At 40.2% G+C, this 14,978-nt stretch overlaps 1 protein-coding gene across 3 annotated transcripts in view; it reads left to right on the top strand.

Moving 5' to 3' along the window:
- The window catches only part of MPHOSPH8 (M-phase phosphoprotein 8), a 99,230-nt gene that overhangs the window by 44,580 nt on the left and 39,672 nt on the right, over nucleotides 1-14,978 (top strand). For all 3 annotated transcript variants that reach the window (XM_049867363.1, XM_049867361.1, XM_049867362.1), the window contains exons 6-7: nucleotides 3,412-3,537; nucleotides 3,618-3,706. In XM_049867363.1, coding sequence (XP_049723320.1) covers nucleotides 3,412-3,537; nucleotides 3,618-3,706 — 215 coding nt within the window. The remainder of the gene's footprint in view (nucleotides 1-3,411; nucleotides 3,538-3,617; nucleotides 3,707-14,978) is intronic.

A 14,978-nucleotide genomic window follows, 5' to 3' on the forward strand; every position in this document is an offset into this window, starting at 1 on the left:
CCCCTGCCCTCCCGTGTAACCATCAGAGATTTTTTTTTCTATGTATAAACCCTTTTCTTGGGTTTTTATAATTCTGGTCTCATATGGTATTTGTCATTTGGTGATTGACTTATTTCACTCAGCATGTGTCCTCCAGATTCATCCATGTTGTGGGATGTTTCACTGATTCATCATTGTTTTTAATTGTTGTGCAGTATTCCATTGTGTGTATGTACCATAATTTGTTTATCCATTCATCTCTTATTAGGCACCTATCCGTGATAGGTTGTTTCCATTTTTTTGCTATTGTGAATAATGCTGCAGTGAACAGTGCATATGTCTGTTCATGTGATGGCTCTTATTGCTCTAGGAGGTATTCCTAGGAGTGGGATTGCTGGATTGTATGATATTTCTATTTCTAGCTTTTTAAGGAGGCACCATATCGTTTTCCAAAATGGTTATACCACTTTGCATCCCCAAGAGTTCCAGTCTCCCCATAACCTCTCCAACATTTGTTATTTTGTGTTCCCTGGATTAGTGCCTATATTGTTGGGGTGAGACGGTATCTCATTGTAGTTTTAATTTGCATTTCTCTAATTGCTAATGATCGGGAGCCATTTCCTCATGTGTCTGTTAGCTGCCTGAATATGTTCTTTGGTGAAGTGTGTGTTATATCCTTTGCCCATTTTTTAATTAGATTATTTGTATTTTTGTTATTGAGGTATTGAAGTATTCTATAGATTTTAGAGATGAGACCCTTGTGAGATATAGCCAAAATTTTTTCCTAGTCTGTAGGTTCTCTTTTTACTCTTTTGGTGAAGTCTTTTTTTTTTTTTTTTTTCTGGGTTCCCTTTACCGGCTTTCCTATCCCCTCCTGCTTTCTGGTCCTTGTCCCTGGGCTGGTGTTAGTGAAGTATTTGATGAGCATAAGTGTTTAATTTTTAGGAGCTCCCAGTTATCTAATTTATCTTGTGGTATTTGTGCATTGTTAGTTATGGTTCGTATTGTATTTATGCCATGTATTAGGGCCTGGTCTTAGTCGTCTAGTGCCGCTATAACAAATACCACAAGTGGATGGCTTTAACAAAGAGAAGTTTATTTTCTCACAGACCAGTAGGCTACAAGTCTGAATTCAGGGCGCCTGCTCTAGGGGAGGCTTTCTCTCTCTGTCGTCTCTGGAGGAAGGGCCTGGTGATGCGTCAGTTTTCCCTTGGTCTGATAGCATCTCAACTTGGGAACCTCAGATCCAAAGGTCACGCTCTGCTCCTGGCACTGCTTTCTGATGGTATGGGGTCCCCAGGTCTCTCTGCCCACTTGTCTCTTTTATATCTCAAAAGAGATTGGCTTAAGACACCATCTAATCTTGTAGATCTCATCAGTATAACTGCCACTAATCCACCTCATTATATCGTAGCAATAGAATTTACAACATGTAGGGAAATCACATCAGATGACAAAATGGTAGACAATCATACAATACTGGGAATCATGACCTAGCCAAGTTGACATACTTTGGAGGGATACAGTTCAATCCATGGCAGGCCCCTAGTGTTGTCCCTGTTTTTTTCTTCTGTGATCTTTATTGTTTTAGGTTTTAAATTTAGGTCTTCAACCCATTTTGTGTTAGTTTCTGTGTATGGTGTGAGCTATGGGTCCTGTTTCATTTTTTTTTTTGCAGATGGACATCCAACATGGCCCCCACCTATTGTTAAAAAGACTATCTTTTTTCCATTTGATGGACTTTGGTCCTTTGTCAAAGATCAGCTGAGCATGGGTGGATGGGTTTCCATCTGGGTTCTTGATTCTGTTCCATTGTTGTGTGTCTGTCGTTGTACCAGTACCAGCCTGTGTTGACTACCTGAGATCAGGTAGTGTGAGGTCTCATACTTGTTCTTTTTTATTATTAAAAATGAAGAGAAAAAATGAAAACCATCATATGCAGAGGCAAGATCAGAAACTTGGTAGGAATGAAGATAGAATTTTGAACCAGTTTGCTCCATCAGAGTCAAAAAAATCTGAGCTGTGGCATAGCCCTTTCCAACAGTTCTAGTTGCTCTATAGATCTTCTCTCTGTTACTTATAATAATCCTGTAAATTACAGGGTAGTATTTCAATTTATATGAGCCCTTCCCTTTTTGCTTCCGAAATCTTTCTGTGGCACTGTGACATTGCCTTCTCTGTAATTGATGGCACTGTGGCATGGTGGGGGAGTGCTCCAGCTGTGGAGTCAGAAACATCAGACTGCAAATACCAGCTCTGCAGTTTACTGAGCAAATCATAAAACCTCTCTGCCCTCACCTGCAATGTGTGTCCGCTTATTAGTTATTGTGTATAGATTAAATGAATTAATTTATGTAAATAATTTAACACTTCTTAATGAATGTTAGCTGCTTTTAGTATTACCACTACTGTTTTTATTCAGAAATTGAGGCATAGGAAATTTATGTGACTTACTTAAAGCCATATAGCTTACATGGAGCTGGGATACAAATCTAGGAAGTGGAGCTGCAAAGGCTGTGCTGTTCTGTGACTTAATGCTCTCTGAGTTAGCAATGAGAAGTGTTAGAGTTTAGGGCTTTGGAAAAAGTTCCTTCATTTATTTTCATGTCTTTTTCAAACTTCATTTCTGTGGCAAGATTAACTACCTAACATCTATGTAATTTGAGGAATTGATTTTAAGTGAAAATCCATCAAATACTTCTGCTTTCCATTTTTTTTAAATAGCACATAGTCATTTTGAAATACTCCCAAATGAGTTATACTCAAATCTCAGCTATTGATTGTACTGGTTATAAAGAGTGAGGGTGTCCATCCCTAGTGTTAATGAGCCCTTAGATCAGACAGGCAAGGGAGAAAATTAGCACTTGTTTTAAGGTGTGATTGGTGGTATGGAGCTCAGGGTGTTGTGGGAGCATGGGAGTGGGTGCCTGGACAACATAGCAGGGAGGGTGTCTAGGAGGAGAAACTTGAGCTGAGCCTGGAAGGAGCCTAGGCAGTGACTTACTGACATGTAGGTTTGGTTTATAAATTTAGAGTCACTTTGCCTACATAAATGGTTGGAAGCAGTGTATATTCAAGAAGAATCATCAAAGAAAGAAAAGGTGATGAGATTCTTCTTCCTGAATCCCTGTGATTTCTCCCTTCCTTTGAGATACTTAGCCATGTACTTAAAATTCTTATTTCACTATTTTATACTTATAGTTTTTGTATTCATTTTTATGCCTTTGAAGTACTGTAATATTGAAATGTGGCTAGTTCATATTACTTCCCAAAGAAAATCAGGAATTTTATCAGTTAAAGAAAAGACAGGGTTATATAATGATCTATGTTGAAAGTATATATGAAGTTTCAATTAAAACACCACAAATTTAATGCAAAACAGATATTATAGTCCAGAAAAATGTATCTTAATAAGACTGTTCTGTATTCCAGAGAGCAGGCAACAAATTTTGAGTTTGGGCATGGACTTACAGTTGGAATGGATGAAACTAGAGGATTTTCAGAAGCATCTTGACGGAGAAGATGAAAATTATGCTACAGCAGACATAATTCCAAGTAGTGAGTGGCTTTGGAATTATAGGAATTCTCTTCACAACTTTAGATATATAAAATCTAATTGATCTTTTCTTTCATTTTAGATTTATTGAGGGATGCTGTGAAAAATGGGGACTATATTACTGTAAAGGTTGCACTTAATTCAAGTGAAGAGTATAACCTGGACCAAGAGGTAATATGTCTTTCAGTAATCTCATGGAAGGAAGTTGGAAAGTACCTCTTTTAAATAAATTCCATTTGATTTTTCTTTTCTTTCCTTTTTTTTAATTGCAAAAGTAAGGTACATTCACTGCACAAAATTCAAGCATTGTAGAAATAGGTAATGTAGAAAATTTTAGTTCCTGTAATTCCAACCCCCCAAAATTACCATCTGGTTGCATCTTTGATTTTGTCTGTTGTTTAAATCTCTGCCAGTTTGAAAAGTATAAAATGATACTTCTTTGTTTTAATTTGATCTTTTGCATTTCTTTGGTTTACAGTAATTACCCATCTGTCTTAGTTATTAAGTGCTACTTTAACTGAAATACCACAAGTGGATGGCTTTAACAAACAAATTTATTTTTTCACAGTTTAGGAGGCTATAAAAAAAAAAGGCCCATTGCCGTCAAGTCGAGAATTCTTAATTCAGGGTGCCAGCTATAGGGGAAGGCTTTTTCTCAGTTGGTTCTGGAAGAAAGTCCTTGTCTCTTTAGCTTCTGCTTCCTGGTTCCTTAGAGATTTCCATGTGTCTTAGCATCAATTTTCCCCATCTCTATTCTGCAGGTTTGTTTAATCTCTTGTATTTCTACAGATATTGACTCAAGATATACCCTATAGTAATCCTGCCTCATTAACATAAAGATAACCCATTTCCAAATGGGATTATAACCCCAGGCATAGAGGTTAGGATTTACAATGTATTTTAGGGGAGACATAATTCAATCCATAACACCATCTTCCTATTGCTGCTAGAGTTTTTTCATAAAGATCTGTGGAGGCTATTTAATATGGAAGCATTTTAGTCCTGTCTTCCTAATTTTCAGTTTTTGTTTGTATTTTCATCTTTGTTTGCATAGAGCATTTTTATTTTTTGGTATTTACATTGTTCAATCTTTTTCTCTATGACTTTTGGGTATCTTGTTTTGATTAGGAAAAGATTTTTATGTTTTCATCTGTTAGGTTTCATCGTAAATTTTTTAGGCTTAATCCTTTGGGATTACAGGTCCAAAAAAAATGATATTATCAGAATTTTGATTAAAGTTGTATGAAATATATAATTTGGCTGAGAGTTGACATTTCTACATTTTGAGTCCTTCCACCTAGGAACACAATAACTCTCTACATTCCTTCAGCTCTTCATTTATGCACTTAAGCAAGATTTTGAGTTTCTTTTTTTTCATCTAGGTCTTGCTCATTTTTAGATTTGGGGGGGGGTTGTGCATATTTTATAACTTTTTCCTCCTCTTCTTCACCAATACTGGTTCTTTTCTTTATAATAATAGCCATACTAGTGGGTGTTAAGTGGTATCTCATCATTGTTTTGATCCGCATAGCTCTGGTTTTGGTGGTGCAGTGGTTAAGAGCTATGGCTGCTAACTGAAAGATAGGCAGTTTGAGTTCACCAGCCACTCCTTGGAAACGCTGTGGGGCAGTTCTACTCTCTGTTATAGGGCCGCCGTGAGTTGAAATTGACTCGATGGCAGTGGGTTAGTGACTAATGAAGTCCTTATTGGCTGTTTGTATATCCTTTGGATTGTTTGTCTTTTTGTTGTTGAGTTGTGGTAGTTTTTTAAATAAGTTCTGGATATTAAATTTATCAGATACATAGTTGCTAAATATTTTCTTCCAATCTGTAGATTGTCTCTTCACTTTGTTGATAAAGTCCTTTGATACACAAATGTTTTTAATTTTTATGAAGACCATTTTATCTTCCATTGCTTGTGCTTTTGGTGTCATGTCTAAGAATCCAGCGTCCAAAAAGAAAAAAATCCTGAAGACTTATCCCTGTGTTTTTTTCTAAGAGTTTTATGGTTTTAGTTCTTATATTTAGGTTATTGATCTACTTTCGGTTAATTTTTTTTATATGGTTTGTGATGGTTGAGGTTGTGTGTCAACTTGGCTAGGCCATGATTCTTGGTGGTTTGGCAGTTATGTAATGATATAGTCATCCTCCATTTTGTGAGCTGATATAAGCAGCCAATCAATTGAAAAGGGAGTTTCCTTGGGGTTCTGGCCTGCATCCAGTAAACATGGATGTTCTGGCACAGCTCACTTTCTCTTGATCCTACATCCAACTTGTCATCTTCTGAACTCTGTTTTTGAGACGTGAACCAGCAGCCTGCAGCCTGACTGGCAAATCGGGATTTGCCCGTTCTCAAAACCCTGTGGGCTGGCAGCCTTCCTCTTGACCTACTGATTCAGGGTTTATCAGCCCCTGCAGCCACGTGAGTCAGGAGAACCCTCCAGGTTGATGCTTGACCCGTGGATTTGGGGGTTGCCAGCCCCCACAACTCTGTGAACATTTTCTTGAGATAAGTGTCTCTCTGTATTTATATATATATGCTCCACTGGTTTTGCTCCTCAAGAGAACCCAGCCTGGACATTTGGTACTGAGATTGGTTCTAGAGAAACAAAATCGACAAGGTGAGTTTTCTAAATTGGTTCTCAAGTCAGGCTGGTTTTAAGGGTGTTGATGACTCTGCCTTCAGTTGTAAAGAGGGCACTGATCATCCGTGGCATGAAGTGGTAATAGAAGTATGCAAAACATCACCACCAGTTGATCAAATATTTGTGAGAAATGAGGCTCTGGGACTGTGTATTTGATACTTTTCTACAGTTTTGTCAGAATGAGAAGCATAAGGAAGCTGGTCGTTTGTTCCTACTTTCACTAGACAAAGTGATGAAAGAAAGAGATGAGCTCAGGGCTTTAGAGCCACAGCACAAGCACCACATAAAAGATGTCAAATTTGCCACTTGTGCCCTGAACAACAGCTTTTATTTCTTGTAGTAACAGAACTGATACTGCCGAAAATCAAACCCAGAGTCTTGTCTTAAGAGTGGTTGAATTACAATGCCACTTGAATTCTCAACCTGGGGTGGTTTCTGAAGTTAAAGTGAGGGCATTGATTGAGAAAAAATGTGCTCCTGAAACTTGGGATGGAGACATATAAGGGCAGATGATCAGGAAGCTGAGGACATTGAGTCTCAAAATTCTGTTGAATCACTCCTACCAGCAAAACCAGCCCTCTTACTCCCATCTGAAGAAATTACTCCATTCTTGTCTGCTAAGCCACCCTCCCCAGTAAAACACATCATCCCTTTCACCCATCTGATGAGACTGACCCAGCTGTGCCTAAAGAGGCTTTGTCTGAGATATGGCCTGGGGTGTCACGTAAGACAGATGCCTTACAAGACATTGCTGAATGTTGCTAGGACACACCTCCACCACATATTTTGTTTTTCAACATATAGCTAGACTTACGTCCCAGCAAGCCCCAAGACATGAACTGCAAAATATGACCCGGAAGGAGGTACACTACACTCCAAAAGAACTGCTTGGTTTTTCTAATATGTACAAACAGAAACCTGGGGAATAGCTGTTAAGGATGTGGAGTAATGGTTCAAGGAGCATAAAGTTGGGTCAGTCTGAGTTCATTGGTATGGGCCCACTAAGCACAGATTCTTCATTCAGTGTTTTGGCTCCGGAGGTTAGAAAAAGATCTAATGGTTTATTTGGTTGGTCCACTGAAGCATGGATTAAGTGGTGGCCTACACTAAATCAAGTTGAAACGCTAGACCTGCCTGGTATACTACAGAGGAAGGTATCCAAAGGCTTAGGGAAATTGTCATCTTAGAGAAGATTTATCAGGTTGGAGCCACAGACACAACGGTGAGGTACAAATTTGTGAAGGGAACCCCAGTATCCTTGAAGACTGCTGTGATCGCTATTTTATGTCACTTAGATTTGACAGTGGGAACTGCCCTAACTGAAGTAAGACACCTAACTATAATGAGGCTGATTGCACCCCATGGTGGTAGGAGCCAAGTGGCGGCATTTAATCACCAAGACAAGGTGGGCGTGGTTATTGTAATGGACAGCAGAGTCAAAGCAGTAATCAGAATAGTCTGACTCATCTGGATTTATGGTGTTGGCTACTTAGTCAGGGTGTCCATAGGACTGAAATAGATGGGATTTCTACTAAATAATTACTTGGTCTGTCAAGTGAATCACTAGAATAGATAGTCATGGCCCCTCAGTCAATTCCCAGACTTGAACCAGTTTCCAGATCCACAACCCCTCAAATGAAGGGGAGGCTGGGTCCCCTTGAGGAAGGACTCCACTACACGGCCAAAAATTTATACTCTTAATCTTTTTCCCAGTCTTCCCCAAAAGGATCTATGGCCTTTTGAAAAAGTGGCTCGTCATTGGGGAAAAGGAAATACTAAGAATTTCAGGGATTCCTGGACACTGGCTCTGAACTCAGAGTACTTCCAGGAGACCCAAAATGTCAGTGACCTCCATATGCCACCCCCACCCCAGTCAGAATAGAGGTTATGGAAGTCAGGTTATTAATGGATTGTTAGCTCAAGTCCATCTCACGGTGGGTCCAGTGGGTTCCTGAACCTATCCTGTAGTGATTTCTCTGGTTCCAGAATGCAGAATTGGAATAGACATACTCAGCAACTTGCAGAACTCCCACACTGTATCCCTGACCAGTGGATTAAGTGCTATTATAGCAGGGAAAGCCAAGTGGAAGCCATTAGAACTGGCCCTACCTAGGAAAATAGTAAACCAAAAGTAACACCGCATTCTTGGAGGGATGGCAGAAATAACTACCACCATCAAGAACTTGAAGGATGCAGGGGTGGTGATTGCCACCCCATCCCCATTCAGCTTGCCAATTTGGCCCTTTGAAAAACAGATGGATCTTGGAGAATGACAGTGGATTATTGTAAACTTAACCAGATGGTGATTCCACTTATAGCTACTGTTCCAGATGTGGTTTCATTGCTTGAGAAAATTAATACATTTGCTGGTACCTGGTATGCAGCTTGATCTAGCTAATGTGTTTTTCTCTATATTTGTTTCAAAGGATCACCAGAAGGAATTTGCCTTCAGCTGGCAAGGCCAGCATTCTACCTTTACTGTCCTACCTCAAGGATATTTCAGTTTTCCAGTCCTGTGTCATAGTTTAGTCCTCAGGGAACTTGATCACCTTTCCCTTCCACAAGATGTCACAATGGTCCATTACACTGATGACATTATGTTAATTGGACCTAATAAGGAAGAAGTATCAATGTCTCTAGACTTATTGGTAAAGCATTTGCGTGCTAAAAAACCCGTTGCTATCAAGCTGATCCCGGCTCACAGTGGATAGAGCAGACCTGCCCCATAGTATTTCCAAGGAGCGGCTGGTGGATTTGAACTGCTGATCTTTTTGGTTAGCAGCTGAACTCTTAACTACTGTGTCAGCAAGGCTCCATTTGCAGCTAGAGGGTGGGAAATCTGGGTGCCTTTCATCTCAGTGAAATTTCTAGGTTCCAATGGTGTGAGACATGTTGAGATATTCCTTCTAAAGTGAAGGATGAGTTGTTACATCTGGCCTTTCCTACAGCTGAAAAGGAGGCACTGTGCCTGGTGGGCCTTTTTGAGTTTTGGAGGCAACATATCTCTCATTTCGGGGTGCTACTCTGGCCTATTTAAGCTACTAGTTTTGAGTGGGGGCCAGAACAAGAGAAGGCTGTGCAACAGGTTCGGGCTGCCATGCAAGCTGCTATGCCATTTTGGCCACCTGATCTGGCTGATCCAGTGGTGCTTGAAGTGTCAGCGGCAGATAGAGATGCTGTTTAGAGCCTTGGCAGGCTCGTATTGGTGAATCACAGTGCAGACCCTTAGGATTTTGGAGCACAGCCCTGCAGATAACTACTTTCCTTTTGAAAAAGAGCTTTTGGTTTGTTACTGGTCCTTAGTAGAGACTGAACGTTTAACCATAGGCCACCAAGTCACCATGTGGCCTGAACTGTCCATCATGAACTGGGTGTTATCTGACTCACAGAGTCATGAAGTCAGATGTGATAAGCAGCACTCCATTCTTAAATGGAAGTAGTATATACGAGATGGGGCTTGAGCAGGACCTGAAGGTAAGTTACATGATGAAGTGGCCCAAACGCCCATGTGTCTCTAGTCCTGTCACATTACCTCCCCTCTTGCTGTACGCACCTGTGACCTCATGGGAAGTTCCTTACGATCAGTTGTCTAAGGAAGAGAGAACTTGTGCGTGGTCTATAGATGCTTCTGCAAAATATGCAGGCACCACTTGAAAGTGGACAGTGGCAGCATTATAACCTCTCTCTGGTACCTTCTGAAGGACAGTGGTAAAGGGAAATCCTCCCAATGGGGAGAACTTGGAGCAGTGCACCTGGTCGTTTACTTTGCTTGGAAGGAGAAATGGCCAGATGTGCGATTATATACTGATATATGGGCTATGGCTAATGATTAGGCTGGATGGTCAGGGACTTGGAATGAACATAATTGGAAAATTGGAGACAAGGAGGTGTGGGGAAGAGCTATGTGGATAGACTTCTCTGAATGGGCCAAAGAAGTAAAGATACTTGTGTCTCATGTGAATGCTCACCAAAGGGTGACCACTGCAGAGGAGGATTTTAACATCAGATAAGATGATATGTTCTGTGGAAACTAGTCATCCTCTTTCCCCGGCCACTTCTGTCATTGCTCAATGGATTCATGAGCAGAGTGGCCATTGGTGGCCAGGATGGAGGTTATGCGTGGGCTCAGCAGCATGGATTTCCACTCACCAAGCCCTACTTTGCTACAGCCACTGCTGAGTGCCCAATCCACCAGCAGCAGAGACCAACACCAAGTCCCCAATATGGTACCATTTCTAGGGGGTGATCAACCAGTAACCTGGTGGCAGGTTGATTACTGTACTACTTCCCATCATGAAAAGGGCATCATTTTGTTCTTACTGACATGGACACTTGCTCTGGATATGGATTTGCCTTCTGTGCACACCATACTTCTGCCAAAACTACCCTGTGTAGACTTACACAATGTCTTACCCACTGTAATGGTATCCCATACCGTATCGCCTCAGATCAAGGAACTCACTTCACAGCAAATGAAGTGCAGCAGTGAGCCTATCCTCATGGAATTCACTGGTTTACCATGTTCCCCATTATTCTGAAGCAGCTGGCTTGATAGAAAGATGGAATGGTCTTCTAAAGACACTGTTACAGCACCAGCTAGGTGATAATACTTGCAGGGTTGGGGCAGTGTTCTCCAGGAGGCTGTATATGCCTTAAACCAGCGTCCAACATATGGTGCTGTTTCTCTCATTGCCGGGATTCAGGGGTCCAGAAATCAAGGGGTGGAAAGGGAGTGACACCACTCAGCTATTACTCCTAGTTACCCGCCCACAAAGTTTTTGCTGCCTGTCCCCACAACCCTGTGCTCTTTTGGTTTAGTGGTCTTAGTTCCAAAGGGAGAAATGAACCCACTAGGAGACAGAACACTGATTCCATTGAACTAGAAGTTAAGAATGCCACTTGGCCACTTTGGGCTCCTTATGCCTCTGGATCGACAGGCAGTGATGGAAGTTACCGTATTGGCTGGTGTGATTCATGCTGTTTACCAAGGGGGAATCTGATTGATATGTCATAATGGAGGTAAAGAAGAGTATGTCTGGAATACAGGCGATCCCTTAGGAAGTCTGTTTGTGCTACCATGTCCTCTGATTAAAGTCAATGGAAAACTACAGTAACCCAATTGCAACAGGACTACTAATGGCCCAGACCCTTCAGGAATGAAGTTTTGGATCACCCCGTCAGGCAAAGAACCATGACTTGCTTGCTGAGGGCAAGGGAATAGGGAATGGGTACTAGAAGGTAGTTCCAAATACCAGCTGCAACTATGTGCCCAGTTGCAGAAGCGAGGACTGTAATCGATTTTAGTATGTTGTCTTTGTTTTGTTATATGTGTGTGTGTATATATATATAACAAGCAACTTTGTTTTCTCCCCTCTCCTTCCTTATTTCGTTACTTATTATAAAATACAAGATGTAAACAGACCTAGTGCATTTTCAGTTGTACATGTGTTAGTTGTATCATGTTAGGTGCAAGTATGACTTTTAATTCTCTTTATTTAGAGATTATGTATGGTTTAAGGAGATGTATAAAGGTGCCAAGTTGACAAGGACTGTGATGGTTAAGGTTGTGTGTCAGTGTGGCTGGGCCATAATTCTCACTGGTTTGGTAATTATGTAAGAATGTAATTTGGCACTTATGTAATTATGTAGTCATCCTTCATTTTGTGATCTGATATAGCCATCCCTTATTTTGTGATCAGTTGAAAAGAGAGTTTCCTTGTAGGTATGGCCTGCATCCAGTATATATGGATGTTCTGGCAAAGCTCGCTGTTTCAGGATCTTGCATCCACCTCCTCATCTTCTGAATTCCGGTTCTTAGAATGTGAGTCAGGAGCCTATAACCTGACCGACAGACCTTGTGATTCTCTAGCTCCAGCCACCCTGTGAGCCAGCAGCTTTCTGGCCGACCTGCTGATTTTGGTTTTGTCAGCCCCTGCAGCCACTTCAGTCAGGAGAAGCCTCTAGCTGCATGAGCCATTTACTTGAGATAAATCTCTCTCTGTGTATTTATATATACATATGCTTCACTGGTTTTGCTCTTCTAGAGAACCCAGCCTAAGACATGATGTGAGGTATGAGTCCAACATTGTTCTTTTTGATGTGGAGATCCAGTTGTCCCACCACCGTTTTTTGAGGAGACTATTTTTTTCCTTTTGGATGGACTTAGCGCCCTTGTTGAAAATCAGTTGAACATTAAACAAACTTGCCATCGAGTCAACTCCAACCCATAGCGACCCTATAGGACAGAGTAGAATTGCCCCATAGGGCTTCCAAAGAGTGGCTGGTAGATTCAAACTGCCAACCTTTTGTTAGCAGCCGAGCTCTTAACCACTGTGCCACCAGGGCTCATAAGGATTTATTTCTATTCTCTTAATTCTATTCCATTGGTTTATATGTTTTTTCTTATACCAGTACCACACTGTTTTGGTTACTGTAGCTTCATAGTATGTTTTGAAATTGGAAAGTATGAGTTCTACTTTGTTCTTCTTTTTTAAGATTGTCGTCTTAGTTATCTATAACAGAAATACCATAGGTGGGTAACTTTAACAAAACAGAAATTTATTATCTCACAGTTTAGGAGGCTAGAAATCTGAATTCAGGGTACCAGCTCTAGGAGAAGCTTTTCTCTCCCTGTCGGCTCTGGAGGAAGGTTCGTTTCTATTCCGAGCTTTGCTCCTGGACAGTCTTCATGTGGCTTGGCCTCTCTCTTCCCCATCTCTACTTCTTGCTTGCTTGTTTAATCTCTTTTATATCTCAAAACAGGTTGATTCAAGATACAACTTAATTCTGCTTCATTAACATAACAAACATAGCCTAATTGTCCTTAACATAACCTAATCTTGCCTAATTAACATAGCCCAGTATTCACAAATGGGATTATAGTTACAGGCAGAGAGAGAACACATTTTTGGGAACACAGTTCAGTCCTTAACAATTGTTTTGGGTATTTGTGGTCCATTGTAATTTCATATGAATTTGTGGATTAGGCTTTGCACATCTGTAAATCAGGCTATTGGAAATTTGACAGGGATTGTGTTGAATCTATCTTAATAATAATTGAGTTTTCCAACACATGAGCACAGAACGTCTTTCCTTTTTTTAAGTTTATTTCATTAATGCCTGATATTTTTTAATGTATGAGTCATTCACTTTTCTGGTTAAATTTATTTGTAAATTTTTTTTCTTTTGGACACTATTGTAAATGGGATTGCTGTCTGAATTTTTTTTTTCAGATTGTTCATGGCTGGGTATAGAAACAACTGATTTTTTGTTTATTTTGTTACTTAGAATGTACACAGCAAAATGTAAACTATTTCAATAGTTTCTCCATGTACAATTTAGTGACACTGATCACATTCTTCAAGTTATACACCCATTCTTACCCCCCTTTTCTGAGTTGTTCCTCCCCTATTAACGTAAACTCACTGTCCCCTTAGGTTCCTGTCTAATCTTTCAAGTTGCTGTTGTGAATTTGATTGCATATAGATCTTAAAAAAGCAATGCTCAAGGCAGACATTTTTTTACTAGTTAAGGTAGATTATTGTTTGGTTTTAAGAAGACTTCAGGGGATATTTTTGGCTTAAGATGTAAAGATTATCTCAGGGCAATAGTTTCTGGTGTTCATCCAGCCCCCATGGCTCTAGAAAGGCTGGAGTCCATGAGAATTTGAAATTCTGTTTTACATTTTCCCCCTTTTAATCAGAATTCTTCTGTGGAACCTTTGATCAAAATGTTCAGTAATGGTACCTGGGCACCATCCAGTTCTGGTCTCATGGCAAAGGAGGTGGTTGTTCATGGAGACAATTGGCTGCAGATTCCATATCCTTCTCCTATTCTTGACTCTCCTTCCAGTTTTGCTTCAGGTGAATAACACAACTGATATTTGTATGTTGACCTACTCCACAACTTTGGTGAATTCATTAGGTGTAGTAGCTTTCTTGTGGATTCTTTGGGATTTTCCATATATACGGTATTATACTGTCTGTGAATAGAGATAGTTTTACTTCTTCCTTTCAATTTTGATGCCTTTTGTTTCTTTTTCTTGCCTAATTGTTTTAGCTAGAACTTTTAGTACATGTTGAATAGGAGTGGTGTAAATGGGCATCCATGTCTTGTTCCTGATCTTAGAGGGAAGGCTTTCAGTCTTTCACCACTGAGTATGATGTTAACTGTGGGTTTTTCGTAAATGCCATTTATCATGTTTGAGAATTTCCCTTCTATTACTAGTGTTTTGAGTGTTTTTATCATCAGAGGGTGTTGGATTTTGTCAAATGCACTTCTGTATCAACTGAAATGATCATATAGCTCTTTTCCTTCATTCTATAAATGTGGTGTACGTATCAGGGAAATGCTGGCCTGATAGAATGAGTTAGAAAGTGTTCCTTCCTCTTCAATCATTTGGATGAGTTTAAGAAGGTTTGGTGTTGATTCTTCTTTAAATGTTTGCTAGAATTCACCAGTGAAGGCATCAGGTCCTGGGCTTTCTTTGTTTACAGGTTCTTGATTACAGATTCAATCTTTTTACCTTTTGTAAGTCTGTTCAAATTTTCTATTTCTTTTTGAGTTATGGTTAATAGTTTGTGTGGTTCTAGGAATTTTTCCATTTCATCTAGGTTATCTACTTCCTTGGTGTACAATTGTTCATAGTATTCTCTTATTCGTCCTTTTTATTTCTGTAGTGTGAATAGTGGAAACCCTGGTGGCGTAGTGGTTAAGTGCTACGGCTGCTAACCAAAGGGTTGGCAGTTCAGATCCACCAGGTGGTCCTTGGAAACTCTATAGGGCAGCTCTACTCTGTC

This window comes from Elephas maximus, chromosome 23, assembly GCF_024166365.1.
Source record: "Elephas maximus indicus isolate mEleMax1 chromosome 23, mEleMax1 primary haplotype, whole genome shotgun sequence".
Lineage (NCBI taxonomy): Eukaryota > Metazoa > Chordata > Mammalia > Proboscidea > Elephantidae > Elephas > Elephas maximus.